The sequence below is a fragment of the Diceros bicornis genome, chromosome 35 (genome assembly GCF_020826845.1).
Source record: "Diceros bicornis minor isolate mBicDic1 chromosome 35, mDicBic1.mat.cur, whole genome shotgun sequence".
In the NCBI taxonomy this organism is placed as follows: Eukaryota; Metazoa; Chordata; class Mammalia; order Perissodactyla; family Rhinocerotidae; genus Diceros; species Diceros bicornis.
The window spans coordinates 2,428,428-2,448,171 of NC_080774.1; the positions used below are offsets into that span (position 1 = coordinate 2,428,428).

At 45.3% G+C, this 19,744-nt stretch overlaps 1 protein-coding gene across 1 annotated transcript in view; it reads left to right on the top strand.

Moving 5' to 3' along the window:
* RIMBP2 (RIMS binding protein 2) overlaps positions 1-19,744 on the top strand; it is a 113,168-nt gene that overhangs the window by 82,836 nt on the left and 10,588 nt on the right. Inside the window, exons 14-17 of the mRNA XM_058531230.1 lie at positions 2,196-2,906; positions 4,443-4,560; positions 10,851-11,035; positions 12,335-12,503. Of these exons, the coding sequence (XP_058387213.1) occupies positions 2,196-2,906; positions 4,443-4,560; positions 10,851-11,035; positions 12,335-12,503 (1,183 nt within the window). The remainder of the gene's footprint in view (positions 1-2,195; positions 2,907-4,442; positions 4,561-10,850; positions 11,036-12,334; positions 12,504-19,744) is intronic.

A 19,744-nucleotide genomic window follows, 5' to 3' on the forward strand; every position in this document is an offset into this window, starting at 1 on the left:
CCAACCTGGGTTGGGGGACAGACAAAGGGCTGGGCAGCTGGTAGGACCTCTGTGGGATTTTCAAATGAAAACAGGCTTGGCGAGGGACAGTCCCCTGGGGGATAAAGCCCCGCCCACCGCGTTTCTGTTGGAACACAGAGGCACGCATTCTGAATGGTAGACAGAGGCACCGTCCAGATCTGCTGCCAACCCAGCGCCTCCCGCCCAGAAAGACTGACCAACGTTCTCCCCCCCAGAGGCCCCAGGCAGCCAAAAACATGCCAGACCCTATGCGAATCCTGCATGGTCTCGGCCCCTGCTGCTCCTACTGGCTCCTCCCGCACCCCTGCCACCTCCCAAAGTCACTCGGAGCAGGATTCACAACGGGCCCCAAGCTGCCCCGTGGGTGGTCTGTGTGACCTCCCCCACGACCCCCCACACTTTGCCTAGAACCAAGAGCTCCCGCACGTGCTCCCAGTTGGTCCAGGAGAAGAGCATCCGTGTTCCCTAGTGTCCACCAGGCTTCTCCTGTGGATCGACAAAGCTCCGGGGATGGTACTTCCTGTGAACTGTCCAGCAAAGAAACGAGAGGTCACCTTCTCTCCAGGGGAGGCGGCCCGGAGGACAAGCCGGTTCCTTATAAACCGTATCCCCAAGTCCCACACCCACAGGCACGGCCGACCCCCTTAGGGACAGCCACGTCCCACATGGAGATGAGATCACAGGCGGTGGGAAGTGGGGTCCACGGCAGCTGCATGCTGACTGCACTTTGCCCACAGCGTTCCCACGTTCTTTAAAAATCAGGAGGTTTTACAGGCTGATCTGGACTTCTGGTTTCTCTATAGAAATTCCAAGACACAGTTTGGGGATTGGGCCGCACTGCGCCCACCTTCCCACGTGGCAACACTTAGCTGCAGCCGAGCCAGTTTCCTGACTGGACGGTTCACTCAGGCAGGGTCCCGGCCTGGCCCTGGGAAGCTCCCAGGTTAGACCCCTGTGCTCCACAGGTGGCTGTGCTTCGCTGTCCTTCTTCACCCTAACATCCCCAGAATAGACGCCCTCCGCATCACGTCAGCAAATGGGAGATGTTGGATCAGCTGGCAGAGCACGTTCTCATTGGCCCCCTCACCTGCCCTCAGTGAGTTCTGAGCACATGCAGACACGGCATTGGATAAACCCACCAGGATCCCCGTGCTGGAGCCAACGGGACGTGGGGGGCAGGCAAGGCAGCAGATCACAATGTTCCCACGAGGTCTGTCTCTACTGAGCCTTCCCTGGAAGCCAACGGGAGGAGAGGCAGGGCGTGGCTTGCCAGGAGAGTCCGTGACTTCCTTCCAAAGGACAGACACTCCGTGGGGGGTCGTTGGATGGGCGTGCACGTCTTTTGGGGGAGCATGAGGCTGAGGGACATTCCTGGCAGAGAAAGTAGTTTCTGCAAGGCCATGCAGACTCACAGCAGATGTTCCACGAACGTTCACTAGGCACCCACTGGGTGCCGGCCATGCGCCAGGCCCTGGAGCCCAGGATAGCTGAACATGGCTCTCCTCTGGGGCCTCGAAGTCCAGGACCCAGGAGAGACAGACAGACCCCCGGCCTTTGCAGACACTGAGAAGCATGACTGTGTAGCAGGCGCCTTCCCGGAGCTAGGATATGGCGCTGAGCCACAAGGTGCCCGGTTCCCACTGTATTTTAGCCAGGGAGAAAACAAAACAGGAAGGAAGGATTTCAGAGGGTGCTGAGAGCTAGGAAGAAGATGACACGTCCAGTGGCGGGGACAGTCACGGGTTGGGTCACTGTTGGGTGAGTGGTCTGCAGTCACACCCGGCATCCGGTGGCAGCCGGCTTCTGAGTTTCTGAGGGCACAGGCAGTGTACATGGGGTGGAGACCCCCTCTGCTCTGGGCGCACTGGCCCACAGAGCCAAGGAGCCTTGGCCACGTGACGCCTCCTGCCTCCATCCTCCCGGGCCGCCGCCGCCGCCTCTCGGTGTAGCCGCATGGTCCGGTCCTGACAGATATCCGGCCGTCACTCGTTTAACCCATTCTGTTCTCATTTCAGAGCCCGGCCAGAGCATGCACTGCCCCCACGAGAAAGCGGGCTTTCTGTTCCTCCCCGCCTCTGAGACTAATTCTGTCTTTATTTTCTTTCCTTCCCTCGGCCCCACTTCATGTCTGATCATGCACTGCTCCCCGGCACCTGTTGTAATCCCCCAATCAGGAAGGCTATCAGAATAGGACCACTGAGGCAGCTTTCTCGGAACAGCCTGAGTTCCCCCGACAAACCCACCGCAGTAAGAAACTATCCAGTATCCCTGAAGTAGCAGAGGAGGACGGAGAGCACTGTGAGTTCCTGCACAGACAGGGCTCAGGATACTCCTCCAGGGCCAGAACTGTGCTGGCCAGAGAGCCCAGGCCCGCCAGGCCCTGCGGGGCACATGAGGCCCTGCAGGGCTCCCGGTTCCCTGTGAAACCTAGGGGCCTCAGGGCCGGCACCCACGCCAAGGACTTCGTTCTCGAAGACAAAGACTGCTGGTTCAGCCGCTCTGCCACCAGGAGCCCAGACAGTGGGCTGGACTGTGGGAGCGAAGAAGATGAGCTGCGATTTAGTTTCAGAAACCCCGCTGCCAAGTGCAGCCCGGGACCCGGGCAGTGCCCGTGCAGGAGGAGCCCGAGGCCCCTGCTGGCCCGGCGGCGGACGCTGACCCGGCAGAACAGCATCGAAGAGGACTTTGGGGAGCAGGTGGAGGCCATCAGGAGCGATGAAGCCCACCTGAGCCCAGGGAGACCCACCCCCAGGAAACACGGCTGGGACGAGCCCGCTGGGCACGAAGACTTCCGGGATGTCCAGCAGAAAAGCATAAATGCGCCCGAAACTTGCGCAGCCGACAAGCGTGCGCAGCCAGCTCCCCGGGCTGCCCAGGGGGCCCCGGTGTGTGAAGTACACTCCCTCCTCATGTCCGCTTGCCAAACCAATCTGTTCTCATCCTTCCACCTTATTTCTTTTGGTGTCCGTCCCTGGGGATCTGTCTGCTGGCTCTCTTTAGTTTTCCATGCATTTTTGATTTATCGAGTCCCGTTGCTTCCCAATCTTTTGACGGTGCTGAAGATTTCTTTACTTTGCTTTAGAACAATGATTCCCCCACCCCAGAATCAATAATGAGTATGGCTGCTTTCATTAAAGGACAACTGAATCTAAATTTTAATTAAGGGTTAGCTGAACTACGATTAGCCACACGTTTGGTGACACCATTCTCTCAAAATGAACCCAGGGACTTACTTGTGACTGTGGGCATTATTGAAGGTTTTCTTCTTGTCGTTGTTTTGGGTTTTTGTGTTTTTTTGGCCTTCATCCATAAATGAAAAAAAAAAATTATTGAAGAGATCCATTTTTGCATATTGTTTGCAAAGTTGCTTTTTTTTCCTGTTTCTTTCCGGTGTCCAGTTTTCAGAATGAATTTTCCATCCTCAGCTCCAGACACACCCCCCGCCTTGTCTTCCAGGCTTGTGAGTTGGTTTTCAAGAGCAGGGATTCATGCAAGCCTTCATTCATTTCTGGGCTGTGTCCTCTCTGCAGAACATTTGCTCCTGCCATGCTGAACTTTTCCATGAAAACAGGTGAGACGTGACGTGGGCCGGGCTTGGGTCTGAGCCAGTGCGGTCTGTGACACGTCCACAAGAGAGCGCCGCTCCACGCCTGCTGCATCCCCACAGGCCCCTGCAGCCCCAGCCTGTGCCCGCCTGTGCTGAGCTAATTACTGGAACTCCCTAAACCCTGCTCATTCCCTGTGCCCCCCAGAGCTTCCTGACTCAAATTACTAACCCGGGAGTGGAGGTTTTGCCTTGATTCTCTGATATGACTCTAACCTTGAGTGCAAATGAGAGGCAAACTTACCTACAAAGGAGGACCATTCCAGTGAGCCCTGAAGTGGGACTGGTGTCTTCAAATTAGGGCCAAGACGTTGCCATGGGTTTCAAAGCTGATAAGGCACAGAAGATTCTGTCTCTGAGCTTTCAGTAACCTCACATACAACTTGTGCAAGCAGGACATTTGGAAAGGCAGTGTTTTCCCCACTTTTGGGATCGTCGGCAGAGGGCAGGCTGAACTGAGACTAGGGAAGGGTTGTTATGGGTTAGAGGTGCCAAGGTGTGGGGAGTGCTAAGATCCTCTTACTCTGGCTCAAAACATGCGGCTTCAGCAGCAGTAGCAGCAACCAAAAGGTGCCCCCCAAGGAACTCTCTCGCCCCACCCCTACCCGTGGGTCGAAAAGCAACTCTGCCGTGGAAGACAGGTGCCTGGGCGAGCAGCTTTCTTCTCTTCCAGGTTATTCAGCTAACCTTTCAGTTAAAAGCTAAGTTTAGTTGCCTTTAGAGCTTCTGCTTCTAAGTTGAACTGATTGGGCTGACTCGGTTCTGTCCTTCCCAGGGCTGGCAAGACTGATGACTGTCATTGTTTTTTTCTCTTCAGATTTTAGGAAACCCGGTGTTGGCAGGACGGGCCGAGAGGGCAGATCACGGGGGCCGGAGGTTTTCCCACGGCGGTGCTGGGCCCCACAGGGCCCGGCCAGTGATGGTCCCGTCCATTGGTTAGTGGGCCTGGTTGGCGCCTTTCTCTTTCTTTCCACTGCAGAGCACATGGCTGCTTAGTCCTCGATCTAAACATTTAAAAAATTATTAGGAATAGCATTTTTAACTAAATACAGAAAAGTCTCAATTATTTACGGCCAAAAGAAGGCAGACACAGTACAAGATAAATAAAACTTATTTGTAAGTATTCCCAAAACATCATATTGATTCTTTACGTCAATCTTCTTCCTACCAATTGTTTTCCCTGGAGAGGCTGAACCACGTAAGCACTGAAGAGATGGCAGTGTGTCGTCTCTCCACGTCCCGGTTCACGCTCTCATGAGATGCTCACGGTCAAAGACGCAGCAGAGCAGGGATGGTGGCCAAACTCAACATGCAAACAAGCCCTGAGTAATGGAGAGTCACTTTGGCGACCAGGGTTAAAAGTTATGAAAAGCACCACGAGGCCTGAGTGTGTCTGTCCCCTGACGTGTGTGCTGCCCTCATCCATCTGGCCACCTCCTCGCTCATGAGTCATCCGCTGGCGTCCCATTTCCATTCTCTTAATTACTTTTTGGAATTCAGCCAGTCATGCTGAAAGCTGTCATTTCAGTCATTCTAATCAATCCGCTGAGAGGGGAAGGTGGCTGAAGGTCAGATGGGAAGACTTCTGTTATTGGAATGAATCTCAGCAAAGACAATTCCAAAAAGTATTATTATGCACAAGATAAGGGAACCTGGAAATGAGCACAGATAAACTAGCCTTTTGTGAACACACACACACACACACACACACACACACACAGAGCAGGGAGAACTGTTAATGGGGTAGAAGCAGATGAGAGCAAATATCTTGGTGTGGCGGCACAGGGGGCTTGAGGAAAATGACTCATGGACGGTCTAGATGCTTGAAAAGACAGCTCTAATCGCATTTAAATGACTAAAGTTTAAAAGACAATCAATCTGCTTTCACATCCACTAAAAGTAAAGCAAGTCTGTCTAAAGCAAAACAGATGCTTTAAAATTTTGCCCTTCTTCCAGACCTTTCTTCCTCATCGAGTCCAAACCATAGGTTAAAAAAATTTCCTTTTCCATCTTTACAGTTTTTAGAACATTTTTATCAGTAAAAATTTCATAGGATGTTAAAGATCCTTAAAAACGGTATTTTCAGTTGACTGAAAAATAACAAATGTGCACAGTTGGAAAACACTGATTTCTCTTATTACAGATTGGCTAGCAGAGTTACGTATCTACTGAGCCTAAACTACCTTCGAGGGTTCTAAGTGTAGTGCCACATGGCTCAGGTCTTCATCTAGTCTGTGTATAGTTCCCTCTGTAACCAGCACAGCACTTGAATAGGTTCTCCTGGCTTACAAAACAAATGACTTGTCAGGGACCAACTGTCCTTAGAGACAAGGTGGAGGCAGGGCCGGCCCGAGTTCACGACTCTGATCTGCGTCTGCTGTTGACCCTGGTCTCCGAGTCTTCATTTCATAGTAACTTTAATGAGCGAGGACCGCAAGCATCGCTGGTTAAATGAACTGCTGCTGTTCATGCAGCAGAACAACTAACGTCGTGGGCGCTCTGAAGGGTGTCCTTTGGGGACATCTGGTGCGTCTCCTACCCCACTCTCCTAGGATGGAGAAGGAAAGTCTACAGAACTGAAAATCAGGTGATTCAGACTGCCAACTGGACAAGCAAGTAAAGGGAAAAGATCAGTGCATCCAGTCTTGCCAGGTGACCCTCATCCTCAGCGAGTCTGACAATCCTTCAGTTGGGTTTGTCTTAAGGTGAAGAATTCAAAAGGCTGCACATGTGTCTTAATTTTAGTGAGACACTACTTAAATTAGTTATTCATTTAAATTAGTAAATTTGTAAATTAGTAGAAAGGGAATAATGCTATGTTAACACCTTAACAGAAAAAAGCCTCTTTAATAACGTAACTCAGAAAGTGTTAAATAACTCCGTGATAGATTTGCTTTCATTGTACCTGACTTCTTATCATGGAGCAATACAAGAATCCACACAAAAAGCCTAATTAATAGCAAGCACTTCACATATTCATACACATATGTACACGTACGGAAGGCCCCATTATATTTTCAAAAGACGAAAGTGAAATGTGCTCAGCAGCCACCAGAAGAGAGGAGCATCATGCCACTGACCCTGGGAAACGAACATCAGTGAGTGTGAACAAACTGTTTTCCTCTAGTGCCGATTCACTTATATTTTTCTTGTGCGAATATCAGTAATTAATATTTTAGAAATCTGCTGTACTCCAAAAGTATCAATTTTCTTTTTCAGAGGAACTTAAGTCTGTAGGCCATATACTTCCTGAATATAGTTTTAATAAGCAAAGCAGTCACGATTAAATAAAAATACTATACTTGTTAATAGTCTCAGTTTTCCTAAATTAACAAAACAATACCCCTCCTGATTTAAAAGACAAAAATTATGTCGATCCGCATGTGGTAAATCCTAAATCATGTAATCAGCATAAGGAGGGCCTCAGCGCATCGGAGCATGGGTATGTGGCTCCAGAGAGGATTTCATTGGAGTTAGTTTCTTCCTTTCCAAGTTTTGGTCTTTGCATCAGTCTAGTTATTTACCGTCAGACAAGAAAGCCTGAGGGTATATATCCCCTTCTAAAAATGAAGTACCACATTTGAGAGGATTCTAATCTGACTGTGAAAATCTCCACGTTCTCCCATTCCCCAGTTATTTTGGCTACTGAGTTTAAAGAGTGAGGAAATGCAGCCCATTTTCTCTACGTCCAGAGAGGAAACATGAACATGAATAACTAAAGAAATGAAACCTGGCCTTTAGAAAGGAGACCCCTCTTGCACGGGTTTCCTTGCAAGGAGAACGTGAAAAGCGGTGAGATCTGTTTAATTACGTGATTTGCTTTTTCTCCTTAGAGCTTACAGTGGACGGCAACAGTGGGGGTGGCTGGTCTCAGTCAGGTGATGAGGGAGATAGTCCACCTGTAGGAGATGCTGCTTATTCTTGCAGCTTGGGCGGACTCAGCAGCCGACAGGGCGGGTCGTGGGCCCTGACTTTGCACATGGTATGCAGACCCCTTCTCCTTCCCAACAAAGACCCACTTAGCCGCCCCCTGGTAATAACCCCCAGGGCCAGGACCCTTCCACATCAGGGCAGGGGAGGAGGGCCCACTCCCGGGTCAGACCAACAGCTGGAGCTAAGTTCTTCCTTTAGTTCAGCCTGCCACCAAGAAAGAGAAGGCCCTCCCAGTCGCTTACCTCAGGCCCTGGTGAAGCTGGATTTCCGTGGACACGCTCTACAGAGGCCACTCTTCTCTCCCCTTGGAGGTCTGCTTTTCATAAAGTGTCTAATGCACCCTCTTTGGAAGAAAATACAGCCGAGTCCCTCATACTCACACTTTTATTTATACACAACCAACCATGAATGCTCAAACCACCTCCACCCCAACCCCACTCCCCCCTCCCAAAACCAAAAAGAGGTCACGCAACAGTGTGGGCAATTCTGCCCACTGTTTTCATTGAACACGTACACTCTGGATGGAGCCTTTGATGGGACACTAACCTCAGATCCCCTCATCGCTCTCCATGCCTACATGCCTCCCATGGTGTCACCACTTGTCATGCTCGCTGTGATTCTAGACTTACAGACATAAAGACATGATTTTCCCCATATCAAGGTCCCTGAGCATGAGCCACCTACTGAGAACGTTCACTCCTATGTAGACTATGGGAGTGACTTAAAAGATCTTCAAGGATTGTGTGGACCACACCCAACCCTCCCCTGCTGAGCTGACCTAACCCCACCCACAATCACGCCATGTCAGCTCAATCAGAGAAGCACTGAGAGCTCCCTGGGCGAATGCGGCAGAGCTGTAGCCACAGTTCTCCTTACTGATGTTTTCCCACAGCAGACACAGTGTTCTCTAGATCCACTGCCAGTGGCCTTACGTTCCTTCTGCAAATCTCCGACAGATATCCAAATGAACCAACAAGCACCTACTCCCACTGCTCACGGTCTTCTCTACCACCAACCATGTGCATGAGAAACCAGCGCACCACTGCATACACTGAGATTTCCATAGGTCACGGCATGGCTTACCATTAGCTTCCAACTATTTAATTTAGATAACATTTGAAGCTAGAAAAAAGTTATGAGATCTTTTCATTGACCATAAACAAAATCAAAACTAGTGTGAAGAAATGAATGAGGCGACTGTTTAAAAAGCGTGTTCCCTAGCAGAAGTGAGATTACTGATTTTTTAGATTATCTAGATATCCTAAAAAAGATTCTGAATTTAAATAATGTCAGCAGTTGGGGCTGGCCTGGTGGAGCAAGCGGTTAAGTGCGTGTGCTCCGCTGCAGTGGCCCAGGGTTTGCTGGTTCGGATCCCAGACGTGCACCGACGCACTGCTTCTCAAGCCATGCTGTGGCGGCGTCCCATATACGGTGGAGGAACATGGGCACGGGTGTTAGCCCAGGGCCAGTCTTCCTCAGCAAAAAGAGGAGGATTGGCAGATGTTAGCTCAGGGCTGATCTTCCTCACAAAAAACAATAATAATAATAACGTCAGCAGTTCACTGCATTTTAAAGATTAAACTTTCCTACAGCTAAAGGGCTTATTTGTCAACTACAATTTTTGCTGGTGAAAGATGCCGATCCCTTGGTTCTTTCTCCACCCCTTCTCCTGTCTCTTCCACACGCTTGTGCCATCTTCTCATCCCTCCTCCTGTGCTCCTGGTGCTGGTAAGAAAAGTGTCGACTGGCTGCTTCTTCCAACCCTCCCCTCTCTCTGATGGGTGGAGTTTTTCTCATTTGCTTCCCCCTGATATTCTGAGTCCTTCTCATGTGATCAGAACAATATTGTCTGTCCAGCAGATTCTCTCTCTATATATATATATGATATATATGCATATATATAATGATATCTAATAATATATATGCATATATATTAGGATTTCAAAAAGAAGAATTTTTAGAGGCTGGATAGTAAGTGGAGTTGGAACTCAGGAAGTCATTAATTCGTGGTGATGAGGAATGCATTTGTTACCACTGAAACATTCAGAGCTAGGTGAACAGCTTGTCACCTGTGTCAAACATTGACTGATGGACACATGCACTTTAAATCTCTGATGTGCTTGGGCTCGCCTGTTATGGAAACACGTTCAGGTCTCTGTGCACAGCCTTGAATGGCCCATCCAGCATGGCACTCTCTGAACCCCCTAGGTGACCCAGGGACTTGCCCACCCGGCCCTTGAGCCTGGGCCCGCTCTCGTGTGCGGTCACTCAGGCAGAGGTGTGTATCTCTCTTGGCCTTCACATGCAATGTGGTGAGATTCACACGGTGCTCGTGTTTATGAGTTATTTGCTTTTCAAATCCACCTCTGTCAAGCTGGCCCATTTCTGCCTATGTATTAAGCACAAATTTTTTTTTACTGATGTTTTAATGGTTTTTAACATTGTGAAATTTTGGGTTGTACATTTTTGTTTGTCCATCACCATATATATGACTCCCTTCACCCCCTGTGCCCATCCCCCACCCCCACTGCCCTTGGTAACCACAATACAGTTTTCTCTGTCCATGTGTTGGTTTATATTCCACGTATGAGTGAGGCCATACAGTGTTTGTCTTTCTCTTTCTGGCTTATTTCACTTAACATAATACCCTCCAGGTCCATCCATGTTGTTGCAAATGGGACGATTTTGTCTTTTTTTATGGCTGAGTAGTATTCCATTGTATATATACACCACATTTTCTTAATCCAATCGTCAGTCAAGGGACACTTAGGTTGCTTCCACTTCTTGGCTATGGTGAATAATGCTGCAATAAACATAGGGGTGCATGAGCCTCTTTGGATTGTTGATTTCAGGTGCGTTGGATAGATACGCAGTAATGGGATAGCTGGATCATAGGGTATTACTATTTTTAAGTCTTTGAGGAATCTCCATACCATTTTCCATAGAGGCTGCACCAGTTTGCATTCCCACCAGCTGTGTATGAGGGTTCCTGTTTCTCCACATCCTCTCCAACATTTGTTGTTTTTTGTCTTGGTGATTATAGCCATTCTAACGGGCGTGAGGTGGTATCTTAGTGTTATTTTGATTTGCATTTCCCTGATGATTAGTGATATTGAACATCTTTTCATGAAGTACAAATTTTTTTTAAAAGACACAAATTAAAGTGCCATAAATATGCTCCTCATTTTCCAAAACCACATTTCATGTCATAGCACAAGTTTCTGAGTAAAATGGGGGGACTTGCCGGCAGGTGTCACCCAGCACGCTGTCCTTTGTCCCCACGTGCTCCCAGATGAATACAGCGGGCGAGACCATCTCTCTCCAGATTTCTATGAAGAGTCCGAGACTGACCCTGGAGCTGAGGAGCTGCCAGCCCGGATCTTCGTGGCTCTTTTTGACTATGACCCGCTCACCATGTCCCCGAATCCAGATGCTGCAGAAGAGGAGCTTCCCTTTAAAGAAGGGCAGATCATCAAGGTGGGAGGGGCGAGGCCGGAGGGGGCTGCGGGCTGGGGCTGGGACCTGGGACGGTTCTCGCTAAGGGGCTGCGGATCCAGACAGGAGGGAAGAGAGAAGTCAGCTGACCTTCTCCAACAGACCTTCTCCAACAGTGAAAATACAGCCAGGGGTGCAGTGGTGGGGGAGGCCTTTAGGACATTAGGAGCCGACCTCGTGAAAGCCCCGAGGCCGTCAGAGGAGCTGCTGGTGCAGTGATAGTCGTGGAGTCCGACCTCTGCCTTTAATGACCATTGTGTCCTCGGGGATATCAGCTCCCTAGTGAGCTTCATCAGTGACATGGGAGCAATACTCTCACCTTGTCTGCCTCGTAGGATTGTGCGTACATGTGCACACACACCTAAATACGTCCTGTAAACTATAGATTCTGTTAGGTCCCGTATTATACAAAAATATACTACAGACTGTGAATTTAGAAAGAAGACTTTGATATGTCTAAGACCTAAATTTCAGGAAGGAAGGAAGGAAAGAAGGAAGGAAGGAAGGGAGGGAGGGAGGGAGGGAGGGAGGGAGGAAGAAGGAAAGAAGGGGCAAGGAAGGGAGCCCTCACCAGCCAGAGGCTGGGGGCACCATACCTTAGTTCCTTAATACATCTGCCTTCTGATCACTGGAGGAAGAGCAGCCGTGAGAGTCTGAAGTAGGAAAATGAGAAAAAGCGTGATGCTCAGGAGGAGAGGAGAAAAGGGGCCTTGAATCCTAAGCTTGCAAACTGCTGAACGGGCACTGAGAACTTGCATTTCCAAGTGGTTATAATATTTGTCCTATAAAACAGTTAGGGCCTATAAAGGATAGTGACGCTCACCCTGGAGAAGAGTACATTAAGAATCTCTGTTAGTCGAGATTTTTAACTTCTAGAACAGCCGACACATTGCCCTGTCTTCTTAGGGAAGAACTTGTTTGTTATGGACAGAACACCTCTACGTGCTGTCTACGTAGCACTTCTGTGTGGGGCGGGGTATCACGTACCCCTTTACCTCGTGTGAGCTCAAACACACACACTCATCCAAACAAAGCCGCAGCCTCGCTTGCAGACCCTACGTGATGGGAAGCCCAGCGGGTTGTCCAAACCTGGGGGAATAACTGGGCTGAGAGTTGTGGATTTATGGGGGCGGGCCACATGCACACATCTACAGGGCACAGGCAGGTGATTTATGGTATTCTTAAAGGATATTTTTGGCTGTAGATGACTCTACTGTAGTTGAACTGATGTATTTCTGCACAAACCAATCACAATGCTTTGACTTCTTCCTGTGGCTCTAGGTTTATGGTGATAAAGATGCTGATGGATTCTACCGTGGCGAAACCTGTGCCCGGCTTGGCCTTATTCCTTGTAACATGGTCTCTGAGATCCAAGCAGATGATGAGGAGATGATGGACCAGCTTCTTAGACAAGGCTTCCTCCCTCTGAACACGCCCGTGGAGAAAATAGGTAAGAGATGGCCCCCTGCTCACCCCTGAAACTGCTGGCGGGCTGTTCCTGCCTTCCCAGGTGTTTCACAGCACAGAACACTCAGCAGGTGGCAGTGCTGAGCAGGATCCAGTCTGCGCCATTTAACTATACCAAAGGAATCTGAGAAGTAACCATCGACTTCTCTTGGGCAAAACTCACTCTGCAAACCAGGATTGTGATAGTCCTGCACATAAATATTTATGAAAACACAGGTGATCTTCTGGTGGAAGATGAAGTACAGCCTTGCTTACTCAAGGTCTGTCCCATCCAGAAAATAAACAACTGCTTTCTGGTTGTTTTGGACTGTCTGTGTCACCCCAAAATTCATGTGTTGAAACCTGATCCTCAAGGGGATGGTGTTAGGAGATGGGGCCTTCGGGAGGTGATTAGGTCATGAGAGTGGAGCCTTTATGAATGGGATTCATGGTCTTATAAAAGAGACCCCAGAGAGCTCCCTTGCCCCTTCTGTCACATGAGGACACAGGGAAGACACATCCAGGAACCAGGAGCAGGCTCCCACCAGACACTGAATCTGCCAACACCCTGATCTTGGACTTCCAGCCTCTAGAAGTGTGAGAAATCATTGGGTGTTGTTTACAAGCCCCCCGTCTGTGGTGCTCTGTTATAGCAGCCAGAACAGACTAAGACAGTGTTAATATACTTTGAACATTCCCTATCTATGATAAATCTCCAGGGATGATGGGGTAGTGGTGTGCTTTCCATTCTTCAGGTGGAGTTTGCTCATTCAAAAGACAAAAAAGATTTTCACCCTTGAATTTGGGTAGATACTAAAGTCCCTCGTTTATCATGAACCAATCTGCAGGCTCCAGTGATCCAACAGCAACACTATTTTCAGTGGGTTTTAAGCAACATGACGTTTATGATCTTTCATTTTTCCCAAGTGCATGGAAAATGTCCTCGTTAAAAAGGCCTCTGCTTTTTCTAAATAGCTGTAGAAAGAAAGATCAGCTTTATGTCATTCGTATTTAAGGTTTTAATACTCAAAACATTAGATTCACTTCTAAATCAGACTTGAAAGACAAAATTCAATGGTTCAAAGAATATGCATCATTTTAAAGATAAACACAAAATCAAATAAAATGTTTCAACCTTGTTGGTATTCATGAACTCATTGTCTCAAGTTAAAATCCCATCTAATCCTCGAGGTTTCGTATGAGTATACGCCCCACGTTGAATCTATGAGACTGAAGGTCTCCGGGCCCCTTATGCCATCAACTCCCTTTCATGGTTGATCTCCCTTCCCGAAGTCAACCATGACCACTGCAAAGAGGGGACAGACCTAGGAAGCCAGAAGAGGGCTGCTAAGAAACAGCAGCTTAATTTACATTATCAATTAGACTAAACGTCTCTTTATTCTATTCTACTTTTCCAAACATGACTAGTTAAGGGAACCCAGCTGAGATATCTACTTGCCCATGTGTTCCTAGGAACTATCATTCTCAATGGTGAAAGACTGAAAACGTCCCCCTGAAGACTGGGAGGAAGGCGGTGATGTCTGACCTCCCCACTCCATGCCACATCCCGCCACAACTCCTGACCAGTGCCGGACCTTGAGAGAAAGGAATAAACGGAATACAGAATGGAGAGGAGAAATCAAACTTGTTCTACTCACAGATGACATGAAAATCTACTTTTAAAATCCCAAAGAATCTATTTAAAAAGTTCCCAGAATTAACAAGTGAGTTGAGCAAGGTCAATGTATACAAAACCAATTGTATTTCCACGTTAGCAATAAAAAATTTGAAATTTAAATTTAAAAAGTAATACTATTTACAACAACATGACAAAGATGGGAAATACTTAGGGTTAAATCTAACAAAATATTTGCAGGATCTGTAGCTGAAAACTACAAAATACTGATGAAAGAAATCAAAGAATTCCTAAATGGAATCAATAAGCTAAATCTAAAATTTGTATGAAAAGGCAAGGGAGCTAGAATCGCCAAAACAATTTCTAAAAGAACAAACATGGTAGCCTCATGTAACCTGATTTTAAGACTTCCTGTAAAGGTGAACTAATCAAGACAAGGTGGTGGTGGAGAAAGGACAGACACACAGGTCAGCAGAACAGAATGGACTCCAGAAACAGACCCACACATAGACGGTCAAGTGATTGTCCACAAAGGTAAAAAGGCAGTTGAGTGGAGAAAGGACAGTCTTCTCAATAATAGGTGCTGGACATCCATATGCCAAAAATGGATCTCAAGCCAAACTCACCATGTTAAAAAATTAACTCAAAATTGAACTTTGTCCTAAACATAAAAATAAAGATTAGGGGCCGACCTAGTGGTGTAGTGGTTATGTTCTCATGCTCTACTTTGGCAGCCCGGGGTTCACAGGTTTGGATCCCTAGCAGGGACCTACACCACTCATCAAGCCATGCTATGGCGGCATCCCACGTACAAAAATGGAGGAAGACTGCCCAGATGTTAGCTCAGAGCTAATCTTCCTCAAGCAAAAAGAGGAGGATTGGCAATGGATGTTAGCTCAGGGCCAATCTTCCTCATCAAAAAAAGCCCCCCCAAAAACAAAGACTATAAAACTTTTAGAAGAAAACAAAAGAGAAAACTTTGTGATGATCAGGCAAAGATTTCTTAAATATGATACTAAAAATGTGATACATAAAAGAAAAAACTTGATGTCAGACTTCATCAAAATTAAACATGAGCTTAGAAAGACACCATTGAGAGAATGAAAAGAGAAGCCACAGGCTGGCAGAAAATATCTGCAAGTAACTCAGTTGAAAGGGATTTGTATTTAGAATACACAAAGAACTTTCAAAACTCACAACAAGAAAACAACCAACCAGTAAAAACTTGGACAAAAGATTTGAAGAGATACTTCACCAAAGAAGATATATGGATGGCAAATAAGCCTACGGAAAGTTGCTTCGTAATATTATCAGTGAAACACAAAGTAAAACCATGATGCGAAACCAATACACACCCACTAGAATGGCCACAGTGAAAAAGACTGGCCATACCAAGTGTGGGCAACGATGTGGAATGACTGAAACCCTCATCTGCTGCTGGTGGGAGTGTAGAATGGTTCAGCCACTTTGCAAAACAGTTGGGCGATTTCTTATAAAGTTAAACATACACTTACAACACAATCCAATTCCACTCCTATATCCTTACCGGAGAGAAATGGAAACTTACGCTTACACAAAAAACTGTACATGAGTGTTTACCGTGGCTTCACTAATAATCATCAATAATGGGAAACAACTCAAATGTCTTTCGACTGGTAAATGGACAAAATAACTGTGGTGCATCCATACAATGCGATACTACCCGCCAATAAAAGGAGAACAAACTATTGACAGAAGCAATAATGTGACTGGATCTCAGACACATTGTCCAAATGAAAGTAGCCAGTCTCAAAAAGCTACATTCTGTGTGGTTCCATTTAAATGATATTCTGGAAAAGGTGAAAGTACTGGGACAGAGAACAGATCAGTGGTTGCCCTGGGCTCAGGTGACAACAAAGGAGCATGAAGGAATTTTGGGAGTTAATGGAACAGTTCTATATCTTGATGGTTGTGGTGGTTATATGACCATATGAGTTTATCAAAACTTACAGAAATGTACACTAGAAAGTTTTTTGTAAAACGAAAGCAGGTGTTGCCATACTCATATCAGACAAAGTAGACTTCAAGATAAAACAGGTTAAGAAAGACAAAGAAGGGAAATATATAATGATAAAAGGGACACTCCATCAAGAAGACATATCACTTATAAATATATATGCACCCAACATAGGAGCACCAATGTACATAAAGCAACTATTAACAAACCTAAAAGGAGACATTAATAACAACACAATAATAGTAGGGGATCTTACTACCCCACTTACATCAATGGATAGATCATCCAGACAAAAAGTCAATAAAGAAATAGTAGACTTAAATGAAAAACTAGACGAGATGGACCTAGTAGAATATACAGAGCACTTCATCCAAAAACAGCTGACTACACATTCTCCTCAAGCGCGCATGGAACATTCTCAAGGATAGACCATATGTTGGGAAACAAAGCAAGCCTCAATAAATTTGAGAAGATTGAAATCATAACAAGCATCTTTTCAGACCATAATGCTATGAAACTGGAAATGAACCAGGAAAAAAAGCTGGGAAAGTGACAAAAATGTGGAGATTAAACAACATGCTACTGAACAACCAATGGATCACTGATGAAATTAAAGGAGAAATAAAAAACTATCTGGAAACAAACGAAAATGAAAATATGCCATACCAAACCATATGGGATGCAGCAAAAGCGGTCCTGAGAGGGAAACTCATAGCTATACAAGCCCACCTTAACAAACAAGAAAAAGCCCTAATAGGCAACCTTAAATTACACCTAACAGAACTAGCAAAAGAAGAACAAACAAAGCCCAAAGTCAGCAGAAGGAGAGAAATAATAAAAATGAGAGCAGAAATAAATGAAATTGAGACCAAAAAAACAGTAGAAAGGATTAGTGAAACAAAGAGTTGGTTCTTTGAGAAGATAAACAAAATCGACAAACCCTTAGCCAGGCTTACTAAGAAAAAAAGAGAAAAGGCTCAAGTAAATAAAATTAGAAATGAAAGAGGAGAAATTACAACAGATACCACGGAAATACAGAGGATTATAAGAGAATACTATGAGAAATTATATGCCAACAAATTGGACAATCTAGAAGAAATGGATAAATTCTTAGACTCACACAACCTCCCAAAACTGAACCAAGAAGAAATGGAGAATCTGAATAGACCAATCACAAGTAAAGAGATTGAAATAGTAATCAAAAACCTCCCAAAAAATAAAAGTCCAGGACCAGATGGCTTCTCCAGTGAATTTTACCAAACATTCAAAGAAGATTTAATACCCATCCTTCTCAAACTATTCCAAAGAATAGAGGAAGATGGAACACTTCCTAAATCATTCTATGAAGCCAACATCACCCTGATACCAAAGCCAGACAAAGACAATACAAAGAAAGAAAATTACAGGCCAATATCGCTGATGAACATTGATGCAAAAATCCTCAATAAAATATTGGCAAACCGAATACAGCAATACATAAAAAAGATCATACACCATGATCAAGTGGGATTTATACCAGAGACGCAGGGATGGTTCAACATCTACAAATCAATCAACGTGATACATCACATCAACAAAACAAAGAATAAAAACCACATGGTCATCTCAATAGACGCAGAGAAGGCATTTGACAAGATACAACATCCATTTATGATAAAAACTCTCAACAAAATGGGAATAGAAGGAACGTACCTCAACATAATAAAGGCTATTTATGACAAACCCACAGCCAACATCGTACTCAATGGGGAAACAATGAAAGCCATTCCTCTGAGAACAGGAACGAGGCAGGGCTGCCCACTCTCACCACTCCTGTTCGACATAGTACTGGAGGTTTTGGCCAGAGCAATTAGGCAAGAAAAAGGAATCCAAATAGGTAATGAAGAAGTGAAACTCTCAGTATTTGCAGATGACATGATTTTATATATAGAAAATCCTAAAGAATCTGTTGGAAAACTGTGAGAAATAATCAACAACTACAGCAAAGTTGCAGGGTACAAAATCAATCTACAAAAATCAGTTGCATTTCTGTATGCTAATAATGAACTAACAGAAAGAGAGCTCAAAAAGATAATACCATTTACAATTGCATCAAAAAGAATAAAATACCTAGGAATAAATCTTACCAAGGAGGTGAAGGACCTATACAATGAGAACTACAAGACATTACTGAAAGAAATCCATGATGACATAAAGAAATGTAAAGATATCCCATGCACATGGATTGGAAGAATAAACATAGTTAAAATGTCTATATTCCCTAAAGCAATCTACAGATTCAATGCAATCCCAATCAGAATCTCAATGACATTCTTCACAGAAATAGAAAAAAGAATACTAAAATTTATATGGGGCAACAAAAGACCCCGAATAGCTAAAGAAATCCTAAGAAAAAAGAACAAAGCAGGAAGCATCACAATCCCTGACTTCAAAACATACTACAAAGCAAGAGTAATCAAAACAGTACGGTACTGGTACAAAAACAGACACACAGATCAATGGAACAGAATTGAAAGCCCAGAAATAAAACCACACATATACGGACAGCTAATTTTCGACAAAGGTGCTAAGAACATACAATGGAGAAAGGAAAGTCTCTTCAATAAATGGTGTTGGGAAAACTGGACAGCCACATGCAAAAGAATGAAAGTGGACCATCTGCTATCGCCATTCACAAAAATTAACTCAAAATGGATCAAAGACCTGAAGGTGAGACCTGAAACTATAAAACTCATAAAAGAAAATATAGGCAACACACTATTTGACATTGGTCATAAAGGAATCTTTTCGGATGACATGCCTACCCAGACTAGTGAAACTAAAGAAAAAATAAACAAGTGGGGCTTTATCAGATTAAAGAGCTTCTATAAGACAAACGAAACCAGAATCAAGATGAACAGACAACCCATCAGCTGGGAGAGAATATTTGCAAAACATACATCTGACAAGGGGTTGATCTCCACAATATATAAAGAACTCACACAACTGAACAACAAAAAAAACAAACAACCCGATCAAAAAATGGGCACAGGAAATTAACAGACACTTCTCCAAAGAAGATATACAGATGGCCAATAGGCACATGAAAAGATGTTCAACATCACTAATCATCAGGGAAATGCAAATCAAAACAATACTAAGATACCACCTCACGCCCATTAGAATGGCTAATAATCACCAAGACGAAAAACAACAAATGTTGGAGAGGATGTGGAGAAACAGGAACCCTCATACACAGCTGGTGGGAATGCAAACTGGTGCAGCCTCTATGGAAAACGATATGGAGATTCCTCCAAAAATTAAAAATAGAGATGCCCTGTGATCCAGCTATCTCACTACTGGGAATCTATCCAACGAACCTGAAATCAACAATCCAAAGAGGCTTATGCACCCCTATGTTCATTGCAGCATTATTCACCATAGCCAAGAAGTGGAAGCAACCTAAGTGTCCCTCGACTGACGATTGGATTAAGAAAATGTGGTATATATATACAATGGAATACTACTCAGCCATAAAAAAAGACAAAATCGTCCCATTTGCAACAACATTGGATGGGCCTGGAGCGTATTATGTTAAGTGAAATAAGCCAGAAAGAGAAAGACAAACACTGTA